The 15047-nt window shown below is 45.6% G+C and overlaps 1 protein-coding gene across 1 annotated transcript in view; it reads left to right on the forward strand.

The window, feature by feature from the left end:
* The first annotated feature begins 211 nt into the window (after positions 1–211).
* The window catches only part of LOC147693324 (extracellular calcium-sensing receptor-like), a 29328-nt gene continuing 14492 nt past the window's right edge, over positions 212–15047 (forward strand). Inside the window, exon 1 of the mRNA XM_086935930.1 lies at positions 212–916. Within this exon, the coding sequence (XP_086792056.1) occupies positions 212–916 (705 nt within the window). The remainder of the gene's footprint in view (positions 917–15047) is intronic.

The following is a 15047-nucleotide window of genomic DNA, read 5'->3' on the forward strand; positions in this document are numbered from 1 at the left end:
TGTGGTACTTCTAGGAGTTTTTGTAAGCTTCTACCATAAATAACTTTCTTACTTTAGTTTCATTTTCTGACAGATCAGTCATTCGGCTTCAATTTCCACCTTAAGTGACAAGTTGCAGTTTCCGTCCTTCCTCCGAACACTTCCAGGTAACACGGTTCAGAATATCGCCCTGGCACAGTTAATGGGACACTTTGCTTGGACCTGGGTAGGAATGGTCATTTCTGATGATGATGTGGGCCTGCAGGGAGGCCAGCAGGTGAAGATGTTAATTGAGGAAAACGGTGGCTGTGTGGCTTTTATGGAAAAAATTCACCTTCGGTACTCTAAGGAGAAAGTCTGGCGGGTTTTTGATGTAATAAGAAGACACTCCGTGAAGGTGGTCATTATTCACAGCGCTGCACCACAAGTGAAGTTGTTATTGGAATTGATTTCTGATCACAACGTCACAGGAAAAACCTGGATATTTTCTGCATACTTTGGAATATCTCCAGGATTCCTCACACATCAGGCATGGAGAATACTGAATGGGACACTGGGTCTAAAGCCATACACAAACCCTATGTCAGGTTTCAAAGACTTTCTTCTCCAGCTTCATCCTGGCAGGTTTCCGGGTGACATCTTCCTTAGGCACTTCTGGGAAAACACATTTTCCTGCAGATCGTTGGAGAACAAAGCAGTTCAATCTGTGGAGAAGGAAGAGCTGGTAACACAAGTGGTGTCCTGCTCAGGAAATGAGACAATGGATGAAAGGCACATATCCATGTTTGAACTCAATGATTTGAGCTTCACTTACCACATATACCTTGCAGTCCATGCAATTGCTTATGCAGTGAACACATTGATAAACTGCATTCCGGGGCAGGGGCCCTTCACCAATGGGACGTGTGCAGATAACAACAACATCCAACACTGGCAGGTCAGAGGGGGCAGTGGTAACCATGCTTCTATTGTAAACCATCATGAATCATATCCCTGGGTTCTTTTCCTCTGATTCAGTGCTCCCTTGTTCACTTTTGAGGATAGTGCTACATAAGTGCCCCTACATTCACACATTATGGTATATGAAATAAATACATATTATAAAAAGTGAAAGGTCAGCATGTGTAAGATTGGCATATCAAGAGATAAAGAGACATTCTGGGTAGCAGCAGGGAAAAAGAAAATCTTGCATAATGTTTATTTCTACATTTAAGTTATAAAAACATTTTTTTCTGGTACACCAGCATTACATTAAGAACTACATTGATATGGATTGGCCTGTTGGGGGTAGGGAGTAACTCTAACTGTAAAAGGTTGCAAAAACCCATGAGGTCAATAGGTTTTTGGATGTTTACATGCCCCCGGCAGTTAGTTTTCCATCCTGGAAGCTAACATAAATCTACTCCAGTCAAAGTACAGAGTAAGAACTTTTACAGTGTGGGACTAGCGATGGCACACCTCTGTATTCAATGGGAGTGTAGGAGTAAGGTCATGCTGTTCCCCATGGGAAAAAAATGAAAATATTACAGCCCAGATTTATGAAACATTCACACAGGTTGCTACAATATGGTGTATTAGGGGTAAGATGTAGCACTGTTTTCCTCTCTCCCTGCTCTGTTGCCCTTTAGGTGCCCATGTGCTAATGCACACACCCTGATGCCAGAGTGCAAGTCTGTGTGCATTCTGTACTGAATAGTTTTTGTACTGGTAGAGGACCCTTCCAGTTCATAAACGATCCTTTAACACTTTTCCTGGTCCGTATGTTGCTGCAGTAAGCCGTGCACATGCAAAGTAGGAAAAGCACAGACAAATGAAAATATTCTCCTTGTTACGCTGACCTCGAAAAGGCATAAGATTGTGGTGAAAATCCCTGTCTACAAATGAGTGTAAATAGGGCATTGATGCAAAACCCATGGGTGGTTACATGGAAACCCTCAAATACCACCCATAGAGTGCCCCTTCAATGCAAAGTAAAGCAAGGTAGAGCATAGGGCAACTTTGTGTTACTTTGGGAAACAATTCAACGCAAAAAGCTGATTTGCATTTAATAGTAAATCCCTGCATAACACTTTGAATCCGCTTTGTCTTACGAATGAAAAACAAACCAGGTGTAATGCTTTAGTAAATCTTGGCCTACAAGTGCAAATTCACTTTAGCCAGTACTTATTTTGAAACAGAGGTTATCTGTGGGTGTTACCTGCATTAATTTTTGGGGACAGGCACTTATCTTTCTGCATCAGAAATTTAACAAGTGAAAGAAAGGGAAAAACACACACACCAGAAAGAGGAAAAAAATAAATACAGAAAAGCTGCCTGGAAGGGAGAAAGAGGAACCTGTAAGAGTAAGATAAAAGGACAGGAAGCTTCTGGTAGTGAACTGAAAAGAGTGAAGCAGTGTAAAGGCTGCTTGGTCTTGGTTTTGGGCACAACAACATTAATTGCATTAACTGCGGGCTTCTGGTTAGTTCTGGGCACCCTCACTCATTCTAGTACAAATTAAGCATTACATGTAGAATATCATTTCAACATGCGAAAAAAGTACATCTACAGCATATACTGTATGTTCAAAATGTGCAAATGAATGTCAGCCTAGGCAGTAACACCAATTAAATTTACCCTTCCATATAATGTTAGTGGAAGGTACTTCCAACTCATTAGTGATTTGTCAATATCCTTTGCAACCCGTTCTAAATTATGCTGGGGGATATCCTGTAATAAGTTGACAAAGCTAATTCCCAGATACCTAATCTCTCTCTGGATACCCCCCTCCAGTCTGGGATATTCCAACACATAATCCAAGTTTTCTCCTTGTTCACTAAGAATCCTGAAAAGACCCTGTATTCTTCTGCTAATAGCTTTTCCCTTTGGATTGTAATAGCGGGATCTGCTGTATAAATTATAAGATCATCCACATATAGTGCAATTTTCTTTTCAAATGCTCCTGTATGAGAGGCCATGACCTGCTCATCTTGACGCAGCATCTGGGCAAATGGTTCAATATATATATTGAACAGTAAAGGGAAAATGGAGCAGCCCTGTCTTGTTCCTCTAAGAATCATAAAATTCTGAGTAAGAGCACCATTAAGAAGTATCATAGCTGTGGAACAATGGTATAGGGCTTTTAGTGTAGCTATAAGATGAGGCCCAAACCCCATGATCTTCATCACTGCCCATAGATACTCCCAGCAGACACATTCAAAAGCCTTGGTGGCATCCATTGTAACTGCTGCCAAGGGGATTGACCTTGATGTGGCTATATTGATGCACCCTATTAGCTGCTGGGTCAATTTGTGCATTTGTCTCCAAGGGATGAACTCATTCCGGCCTTCATGTATAAGCTGAGGAACTACTTTGGACATGCTCCCTGCTAAAATACTGACAAAGTTCTTATAGTCTGCATTCAGCAGGGATACCGGCAGATACGATTCTGGTTTGACCGGGTCCTTTGCAGGTTTTAGTATCAGGATTATAGAGGCATCTTTCCATGAATCTTGGACCTGCACCTCACCCTAGTATATCATATTAAACAGGCACTTCTTCCTCTATTACCATTTTATATACTTCTGAGGGAATAGCATCTAACCCTGCAGCCTTCACATTTTTGGATCGTTTGATTGCTCCCATAATCTCTTCCTGCATAATTGGAGCTTCCATTATTTTCCCCCCTACCTCATTCAAAACAGGGAGGCCAAGAGAGCTAAGCCAGCTTCTTAACTTTTGTGCATCTGGAACAGCATCTTCCTTGTATAGCTGCGAAACAAGTGCAACTATATGTTCCTGCTTAGTCTCCCAACTATCTAGCTTCTCCCCTAAATCTTTCCTCAACTCCTTTATCTCATTTCTAGATCTTTCTACTCTGCGTTCCAGGCTAACAAGGCTCCTGCTTTCTCGCCATACCTGAATTCCTTCATATTTGCCGCTTGCCATCTTGCCTTACATTTTTATTCTAACCTGATTTTAAATTCTAGTTGGACCTCTTCTAACCTTCTTTCTAACCTCCCCCTTCCCTCTCCCACACTTACAGTATACAAGGCTTCCTTGAGAGTCCTGAGTTCCTTTTCCATATTCATTAGTTCTGCCCTATCTTCTTGATTTTTTGCACAGGTAAGGCTTTTTTGAAACCCACACATATATGGCTTAAAGGCATCCCATATCATTCCTGGGGAGGCAGTGCCTTTATTATTGTTAAAATACTCTGCTGCCTCTTTTTCAAAGCTGTCTCAATCCCCTTTTCTAACAGTAAGGCACACTTTAGAGTCCATCTCTTAGGGGGTTGTGGTCCTAGGGCTTGTAAGGTTTTCATTAGAGCTGACTGGTCTGAAATATTAGCTGGAAGATGCTCAATCTTTTTAATATTAGTTGCTATGCATTTATCGACTAAAAAATATTCTAATCTAGAAAAGTGATGGTGCTTTGTACTGTGATACGTGTACCCCCTCATCTTCCCTCTCGAATGTCTCCACACATCTAATAAATCAAGATCTCTAATCATACTTTTCAAAGCATTCCTCATTCTGGAGACATATGCACTCTACCTCCTTGATGAGTGATCCAGTACAGGGTCCAACAGTACATTAAAGTCCCCATCCACGATTGCAGGAGCTGAAATATCCCCCAACCTCAATTCTAAATCATTAATATGCTGTGAGTCATCCTCGTTAGGTCCATAAAACCCAACACATATAAAAACACTTTCCGCCCACTTTAAACGGGCTAAAACCCATCTACCTGAGCTATCTGTACTCGATGCCTTGAGTTCTATCCCGCTTCCGCTCCTGATCAATATTGCGACTCCCTTACAACATTATGCTTGGTCAGAAACAATGTAATTTTGGACCCACCCACACCTGCCAAACAGCTCCTTACTTTCATTAGCTAATTAGTGTGTCTCCTGTAACATCATGATGTGTGCCTGCCTATTTTTTAGATATTCCATCACTTTCCTCTGTCTAGGTTTAGATCTAAGACTGTTCATGTTCCATGTGAGGATGTCAATACTTGGATTGTTAGCCATATTGTATGCCATGGTTTTTTACTGCATTGTTAGATTTCTCCTGCTTAAAAGGTTCTGAGGACTTTTTTTATCCCACTGCTCCCCACCTTTGCCCCCCACCTTCCCATCCCACCCCCTACACCTTCCCTGTGGAACCCTCCTTATCTTTTTAGGCATAACAATGCTTATGGGTGCACCATTGGGGGGGATCTTCCTCAGAAATATTAAGAATTAGGAGAGCGACTTATCCTATCCTAAACCCTAGATTAATAATTTTGCTGTAACTCCCTTTCTGATCCTGTCAATCAATAATTCTACATCTTCTACTGTCCGGAGATTGTGCATTTGGGTATTCCACATAATGCGCTACATTGTGGGGAATTTTAGCTGAACCTTTGCTCCCAGCTTCCGAAGCTCCTCCATCTTGCCTCCTAATTCCCACTGCCTCTGTTCAGTAGCCTTAAACAAATCAGATCTAACTAGCAGGGAATACCAATTTATCAATTAGGGGGCATTTTTCAGAGCCCTGTTAAGTATCTCTTCTTTGATGGTATATGAGAGAAAGTTCACAAAGGTCTTCTTAGGTTTAGTTCTTTGCAGGTTACAACTGGAGAGTTCTCTATGAAACCTCTGAACTGCAAACTCAAGGTTTATCTCTCCCTTATCTTTCAAAATTGTATTTCGTAGCAACAAAATTATAAAGGCCTTCATATCGGATCCTTCCTCAGTTTCAGGTACATTTAAAAGCCTTAGATTGTTCCTGCGGGAAAGATTCTACACTCTCTCTATGTCTTCTCTTAACATTTGATTTTGCCTTTCTAATTTGGAAATCTCAGATGTATTCTTCTCCACATCCTGTTTCACTGCATCCACCTCTTCCTCCAACATCTTTATACGGAGAGTTACTTCATCCAGCTTCTGCGTTAGCTCTAAACAATAGGCTTTCATGCCTAGCTGGTTTGCTTCTGAGATCTCAAAGTGCTTCTTTATGTCACTCTTAAGGCCCAAAAGTATACTTTTTAACAACAAGGAGCTACAGAGGGAAAATGCAAGCTAGATCACCCTCCAATCATTAAATATTCAAACAACAAAGATCTGGTAACAGGGGACTGGATTAGACTGTATAACTGATGTAGCAGTTGTTGGGTTGAGTTAGAAACCCCCTATACCAGTCTCACTTAGAATAAATGGGTGTTGCCCAATGTTACCAGAACTTTGTTGTTTGAATATTTACCAATAGTATACTTGCCCACAAGGTTTCTGTGTCTTTGCTTGCCTCAGACGTTCCTATATCCACTCTACACTGTCCCTGCCCTCTTATTACTGGGCATAAGAGAAGAGGGACTTCGCAGCCCCATATCCAAATGCACAGCTTTGTGCCGCTAAAGTAGCGTGCACTCAATGTTAATACTCCTTAGTTCATTATAAATTTTTTAACCATTTTCATCCATATCTTGACTCTTTGACACAACGTTTTGATTCATTATTTCAATCCACCAATCGGGTGAGGTGCAAAACTTTTCAATCTTTAACATTCAAAATGTGCCGTTCCAGGCCTTCATGAAAGAATGCGATGGATGCAAGAAGTCCTTCACAAGTGTTCGTTTATTATGCAGTTAAAAAACCGAATGCATTTCGGGCCTCCAGGTGCCCTTCTTCGGGGGTCACTACAAATTAATGATAATGCAAACAAATTAATCACATGCTGTATATACAATGCTCCATGTTTCAACGCTCTTTTAACATTGTGCTCAACTAACGATAAATGTAGCATTTTCCGTGATGCTCTTATTACTGGGGCCAGAATTCCTGAATCTTCAGGTGGTGGTAGTACTGCATACCTATTACTCAAAGGAACAGTTATAATATTTTCCTGAGATACCGTAGTACCATCTGTTGATTTACTTATTTCTCCTAGACCACCAGGACTGTTTGTGCCACTTTTTGTATTGACCGCAGTGACCTCTAGCATGGCCCTACTACCGGGCGTGACTGGTGCACGTTCTTCTATGCTAGGGCTTAAGCCCCCTACACCGTCTTTTTGCATGCTTGGCAGTACACAAAAAAAAGCTTTAGGTGAGGGGGTTATTTTTACTTTGGAAGGTAAAATAACAGAGGGCATATTATCAAAAAAAAGCAATAATTATCGCTAAATGCGCTTAGCACATTTTTTTTTATCGCTGGCTATCGCCGGAAATCTTCGCTGAGATAACGTGCTATTAGCAACGTTTATCTTCAATGCGATAACATTTCCAGCAAAAGCGGCGAAATGCGTGAATATCTCTGGAAATCCAGTGATATTCACACATTATCGCCAATGGGGACTTAGCTTGAATATCCACCTCCCATTGGATATACAGGCTAAGAAGTGGTCTGAGCAGGCGTTAGGATTTGGTGATATTCGCGCTTAGCGCACATTTTTCAGTTGCTTCGCCTGCCTTGCTAATAGGCTATAGCTGTGTTAGCGACTGTTTCAGTCGCTAACAGGTTGGGTACGCACACTTTGCATATCATTAGCGATAAATATCGCTGACATGCAAAGCGGGCCCCAAACCTGCAGCTCTCGCCTACAAGCTGTCGCATACTGCTGTTAGCGACAGCTTGCTAATAGGGCGATGAAAATATTGCCGCTTTCGCGGGAAAAAGTTCAGCTAAAGCGGCGATATTGCCCTTGATAATATGCCCCCAGGTTTTTTTGTACTTTTCCCCTCTTTGATTTTCCTTGCTGGGGACTTTCCTGATCCCTTGCTTTGGAGACTCCCACCTTGCCGTCCAAGCTATGCTTTTACAATTATTTTCGCTCCTTGCAATAGTTCTGGCAATGAATCCGGTGAAATAGGAAGTACATTTGCCTTACCTCTGATGTTTCTGGTCCTCAACATGTACCTGGAGAGTGCCTCACCTTCCTTAATGTCTCCTGTCTCCATATGCAGGTGCTGTCCCCTCTCCTGCTCAGCACACCCGGTTTCAACTTGCTTGCTGCCTTGCTCAGAAGCCTAGCCCCGTCCCTTGCTTCCTCAGCATGCTGCAGGAAGCTTGACTTGTTCTGTCTCTACCACCTCTGATACCTGCCTTCCAGGCTTGCCAGAGCTTTCCCACTGCCTCACTCCAGCATGTCCCTGGGATCCGTAAACCAACCTCCGGTCTCTTCCAGGCTCATAGATGCCACAATCCAGGATCATCCCAAAACCCAGGTAATCTGTTGATTCTAAAATCCGCGTTTGTACGCGTTTTTCTGACCACATAGCTGCCTCTCTCCTCCTCCAAACTGCCCTCACAATGGCGCCCGCGGCCGTGATCGTCTAGCTAGCAGTAAGTATGGGTGAATTTTGCGGATTCGCGATCCGCGAATTTGAGCGAAATGGAAAAAAAATCTGCGAACTCGCAGATTTTTTTGCTATTTGCACAAATAATGTGACATGTGTGTCTGTAACTTTGCCACCGCGCCGACAGGCGCCGAGGTACCTCGAGTGAGCTGTCCATCATAGCGAGGAAACGGTGGGAAAACGTTGCATACCCTAGAGTGTGTGTGGCGGGGCCAAACAGGCGGGGCTTCTATGCGAGTTCACATGCCTCTTGTTTATAAAGGGTCAGAGAACGTTCAGAGCATCAGATGAGAAGAAAGCAGCCTCCTGGTCACAGTAAGTAAACGGGGATTGCGGTCGAGAAACTCGTGGATGCAAAGACCTCCATCAAGGATTACATCTAATTGTAGGCGGTAGATATGGGGAGGAAGCACACCTGGACCGTGCTTACTAGTTGTTTGGGCTGATTATAATGCGCGACTGAATTAGAGCTTCAACTCGGGCACCTGCTTTTATCTGTAAGTGCTTCCTGTTTAGGTTTAATTTTTGTGACAGAAGCATTGTGCAAGAATAAATCCTGCCTGCATATTTATCCACGATGATGCCACCGGTTGTGCCATACCTCTACTCAACTGGAGTACTTTCTACTGGCTAATCAGTAAATACTCCTTCGTTGGGTAAATGTTTAGTGCTTCTCCTACACTGCAGCTGCGTAAAGGGCCAGAAGATTTGCCTCCAGTGAACGTGTGTGCCTGTAACTTTGGTCCCTTGAGTGAGCTGGCCATAAAAAAAATATATATATCCGCCCGCGAGTGAATTTGCGATTTTTTTGGCATATTTCTCAAGATTTGCGGATCGCGAAATTGCCAAAAATTCGCAAATTTTGCGAGCAGAACGGATTTTGCGCCCATATTTAGCTAGCAGCCGCCATGTTCTCCTAATATCGAGTGCCAGGAAAATAATTATTTTAATGTGATTTATTACATTTAAATTAGTTAGAGATTTAATACAAAATTAGGTTAATAGTCAAGTATCAATTTTTACTTGTGTTATATTTTAAAATAAACATATACAATCAATTTACAATACTTATTAGCATAACACATTTACTAGTTTATTGAAAGGCTTCATAAATTATTTTAATGTTCCCTTTACATGGGGAAATCTTCACCCTAACTATGGAGTCTCCCTACGGGAAAGTTTAGGGAAAAGAAAAAAGTTTATTGGACTAAAAAAATAGCAAAAAAAGACTGGCCTGCACAAACCTTTGTGAGTGGCACACAGAGTTCTTCATTCAATGAACAGCACTGGGGCATGTGCAACATTGTGAGTAATCCAGTCAAGCACTTGGCTTCTGGTGCACTTTCGGCAATCGGGTGGGGTGAGTTGCCATAATCAAGTCTTGAAAGAGCAAGGCCCAGGTCTATGGTTTCAAGGGTTGTTTTTGGTATAAACTGTCCAGACAGTAGCCTCCACAAAGTGAGCAATATTAGTCAAGGCATTTTTTGTGAAATAGAGGTTAACTTTTTTGATTATGTATCATGACTGCTTTTCTGTTGCAAAGGATAGTCAAAGAATTAATGGAATTGATTCAGCGCTGTACAGTCTTGCTGGACTGAATAAGAAAGGTAAGAAGAAACTAAGCAGCCCCCCCGAGGGCCGGACTGGCAGTAGCAGACAGTAGCATACATCAGGTGTTTGCCCTGGATACCATAAGAGTGGGGCCGGTTTTGGAGTGGTGGGGACTGTTTTGTTACTGGGGGCAGGTTTTGCAGAGATGCAGCAATATGGGCCCCTGTAACACAGCAGCAGTACTGGGGCCGGTTTTGTCAATTACCAGTGCTTCACAATAGCACTCCCCTCCCGAGGTGGCAGCCGGTCTAGAAACATTGCCAGGGCTTACTTTGGGTTCCCATTCCAGCTCTGTAGACCGCTTAGACACAGCTGGACAGCCCACCAGTCCCCTAGGGGGCGGAGGCCATAGCCTCAGCCCCCCCCCCACCGGAGGACCGCCCACCCTATCTAGAGACCCTCTCCTTCCAGGCCTTAGAGCACTGTAGGTTTACTGGGAGGGCGCACAAAGATTAAGCTATCTGCTCAGTAAACATTTTTGGTGTGTCTACAACTTCTTCCTAAATTCGCAGACTCTGGGTTATCATTTCTAATAGTGCACGAAGAAGTGTCAGTGTGGGCAAAGCCAGGGACACCAATGAGTGGGCATTTACACGGAAATAGAACAACACCACATCCACTTATCACAATACATGGCACATGACAAGACAAATAAAAAAACAACAAGAATGCAGCAGCGCACACTGAATCCAGATCCAGGTCTACCTATCAGAATGCACTGACACATGCCAAGATCAGTCACCATCAGACCAGTTATTACGTATTGACGAATACAGAAAAGAGTGAGATGCCCACCAATAAGAATGCAGTGACACAGCCCAACACCAGTACACAGAGGGCCATATTTATGAACCTTCCTGCTTTGCCCTGCATTGCAGGGAAAGGGCAGGAATGCACTGTACATATTCAATATGGCTAATTCCTGTTCTTTTTCCTTGCCCTGGTGCTGTTTTGTTGGCCTGGCACCAATGCAGGCACTTACATGCCATGGTGCAAGGGTGGCTGTATTGTAGGCAGGATTCTGCACAAAAACAATCCTGAGAGGCTTTTTAGGTCTTGCATAGAGCAGCGCATGCGCTGCCTCTAAGAGGCATCAAGTAATCAGTATTACTACTGAAACTCCACCCATTGCATTTGTCTTTGATTTGTGGCTTGCCATTGGTGGAATCTTGCATTGCTGTTTTTATCTTGCTGATTGTTGGCTTGTGGTCCAATACATCACTTCCTTTTCCTTCCCTTTCTTGGGGAAGCAGCATGGAACAACTACAGTTAACTTACACTGCTGTTAACTTTCTAATTAGGGACAACTTTTTTCTTTGCTGCTCCCATTTCCACATTTAGCAGCTTCCTGCACTTACCCAACCGTATTTATTTATGTTTAATTTATTCATAATTAAATCACACTTAAATGATGCAGTCCACACTGAGGATCGAACCCTGTTTACCTGCTCCAAAGTCAGCAGCTTTCTTTTTGAGCCACCTCCTTGCATCGTTTGTTATACTTGGTTTCAGATGCTATATTTCTCCATCTCAACCATGTTTTTTTAAATTGTACCTGTCTCCCCCTCCATGTGTATTATTTTTTTTAATTTGTCTCTCTCCGCCTCCACTCTGATTGCTGTTTATTTTTAAATAATTAAATAATGCAGCCCACGCTAAAGCTCGAACCCTGTTCTCCAGCTCCAAAGTGAGGAGCTTCAGTAGCGTGTGCAACCTGCCATCTGTTTTGGGTGGGGTTACAAATGCTTTCACTTTCGCTGCTTCGCTGCCACGCTTGTTCTCTCTGTCCCTTTAAATGCTGTGTCCTGCTGGTGTTCACGTGAGCTCATGCCAGACTTCCTTGCCTCGTCGCCACTGAAGGATTTATATGACACTCTAAGCGAGCCCAGCGGGCATTACTCAATAGTTGTGGAAGAGCGAGGCGGTACTGACAGCTTGTTAATTTCTTGGATGTGTTGGAGAAATGGCTCAGTGTGATGTGTGCCTGATGCAGAGATATTTGTTACTGTTCAGCAGAGCTATGATGTGACTCAACCCTTAATTATGTATTCACAGCAAGACACGATTTGCCTGTTAGTTTTGAGTCTGATAGTGCAGCCCGTTTATATACTTATTGTTAACAATCATGTTTTCCTTTGTCTTTCTGTAGGACCTTTCTTCCTGTTTTTATTTATTTAATGCGATTTTCTATAGCGAGAACATTACCCGAAGATGACAGAGCGCTTTACATAAGAACCAGTTGCGATACATAAGGACTTAGGATTACATGAGTTACATAAAAGATACAACAGAAAAAATTGCAAATGTACAAGTTGTAGAGTCACACAAGGAAGAGATAAAAACAGAAAACAAATGCAAATGTACAAGTTGTAAAGTCACTCAAGGAAGAGATACATATGGATAAACTCTAAGAGTCACATAGGAATGGTAGAGAGTACAAAGGTCTACTACATATACTAGTGGTTAGAGTTATCTCTATATACATAGGGAAGGGATACGAATGGATATACTCTAAGAGTCACATAGGAATGGTAGAGAGTGCAAAGGTCTATTACATATACTAGTGGTTAGAGTTATCTCTATATACATGTATATACAAATAGTAGATTTTCTCAGGTCAAGACCCAAAAAACCAGGAGAGCAGAGTTCCATTAAGTGGGGTCGGAGGGGGGACCAAGGAAAAGAGCAACAACAGGAGGCCGTCCCAAAAGGGCAGGGCGCACACGTGTTTCCAGTCCAAAAGTCACGAGGGCCAAGTCCAAAGAAAACCAGGGAGCCAAACCAACGGAGGAAGAACAAGAAGGGGAAAGGAGCCAGACAGACAAAAGGGGGCAGGCGGTCTCCGAAGCACAGCCGTGCCGTCCATGTGCACAGGTCCCGGGCAGCGGTGGCAATAGTGTCCAATCCATTCTCCCAGGCTGAAGGGAGATCGGCACAGGCTCCAGGGCAGCAGTCTAGAGAATGGGACGCTGCAGAGTCCGACCCAGAGGCGGCGCCACACTGGCAGGGATCGAAACAGACAGGCTCAGAAAATCCCGGAGAGCAGCGCCGCAGTTCCCATCCCCGCCAAAGCCTCCAGTGAGGCAGGCGGGCCAGCGGTAGCGAAAAGCAGCGGCCGTAGCATCAGGAGGGTCAGGAGGAGATAGCCCCAGCCTGGCTCATCAGCGGCCATCCAGAGAAAGCACAGAGGCATCGACAACGTTGCGGCAGGACCCACGGAACACCCGACACCAGGGGAACCCAGAAAGAGGCTGGGAGCAGGAAGACAGGCAGCAGAGATGAGAGGGGAGCTGTGCCCGGCTGGGCAGGCGTCGGCCGCGGCGATACACCGGAGGTCAGACGGCTCCACCGTGCAACGGCCATGCCTGCTCGGACTCCACAGTAGGCTTCACAGGCAGTTCTGGAAACAAACTCTTAGAACATGGAGTATTATTTTCCAACAGCTGCAAGTCATTTGCGTGCCACTGCTAGTGTTCCCTCTCCTCTCCCTGTCTCTCCAGCCTTCTCTTTCATGTCTCTCTGCCCCGTCAATATTCTCTTTTATTTACCTTTGTGAGTCTGTTTCTTTATTTTTTCCTCCAGGGACCACAGTGGCTTTGCGTGAATTTTGTTTTAAGCCCACGGGGCAGCGAGCGCCTTAAAGAGGGGTGTTGTGTCCTGCTGGACACTTTCTAGTTGTTCAAATATGTAAACCTACACTTAACACCCACCCACCACTGATGTCACGAGTCATGTGACACAGTTAATAAAAGGAGCCGAGCGCACGTGCTCGTGGCTCATTAACCCAGCAACCAGTGTGTGTCTGCGTCCAGTCATTACCATAATGAGGGCCTAGGTCCCCCAACACAACAATGGCAACGAGGAGTGGCTGTGCCCCCGGCGTGCAACAGCCAAAGATGAAGGGGGAGAGAATGCTGCCCACCTAGGGGCACCCCTGCAACAATCGGCGCCGGCCGCTAAGAAGCCTGTAGGGCGTGTGCAATGCCCCGGGCCTTTATGCAAATGAAGAGGTGACCGGAAGCCCACCTCGCACGCCTGCAGTGAACTGCCCCTCGGCGAGGCCGTCCCGGGGGAGAAAGGGCTGACCACGTGGAGCCCACCCACGGTCGCCGCAACCCTCCGACCTCACCGGAGAAAGCGAACCGGACAGAGCCCACCTGCACCGGCCGCAACTGTGCCCCCAAATGAAGCAGACCGACCGGAGCCCACCCGAGTCGGCCGCAGCAGCGTGCCCCACCTGAAGAGGCACGCAGGCCGAAGGGGAGCCAGTGTGAGAGGGGCGGCCCACGGACGAAGCAAGGCCAGCGGAGCCCACCCGCGACCTGCCTGCAGCGTCCCCTCCCCCGCCGCGCAGTGTGTGTGATCTAAGGCTGCGGCGGCGGGGTGAATAAACCTAAAAGAGAGCGCCTGCAGCGTGTGAAGAGCTGCTGGGCGCTGTCACAGAAAGGGGAGCCCACCCGCATGATTATGGAGCCCGGCCGGGTGCAATGCGGCTGAAACTAATTGTGCAGTGCAGCAGGGCCAGCGGAGCCTACCCGTGGCCTGCCCGAAGCGTCCCCTGTACCCCCGCCGCGCAGCGAGTGACTGAGGCTGCCGCGGTGGCGGGTTGACTGAACTAAGGCGCAAAATGCCCGCAGCGTGTGGTGAGCTGCCGGGCGAGAGAGCATGACAAGCGGAGCCCACTCGCTGTATGGAGTGACCGCAAACTGAACTGAAGAAGCGGCCCGTCGCGGGGCCGAGGCATGAGGTGAGCCCTTCACCAGCAGAGGAAAAGAGGCCCCGTTGCACCGCGAATCTACCCCGTCTGCCTGCACAGCATGAACACTGAGGGAGGCTGCTGGGGAGGAGAGCCAATGGAGGAGTACCACCCCTGGAGGCAGCCGCGGGCGTTAGTGTGGCCGAGAGGATCAGCTCCTGACAAACGGTGCCCGCCCCAAGGACAGAGCCTGTTGGGTGGCCCCAGTGCAACCGGAGCGGCTGCAAACCAGCAGGAGGCTAGCCCAATGCCGAGATTCAGAGAGCTGCCGGGAGCTGATAACACGAAGTGGAGCCCACCCACATTAACAATGAGCAGTGCCCCCCCCCCCCCTCTGCAAGTATACACGCAATGCCCTGCAGCAGCAAGTAAAGCGGTGGGC

This window comes from Lissotriton vulgaris, chromosome 8, assembly GCF_964263255.1.
Source record: "Lissotriton vulgaris chromosome 8, aLisVul1.2, whole genome shotgun sequence".
NCBI classification, from domain to species: domain Eukaryota; kingdom Metazoa; phylum Chordata; class Amphibia; order Caudata; family Salamandridae; genus Lissotriton; species Lissotriton vulgaris.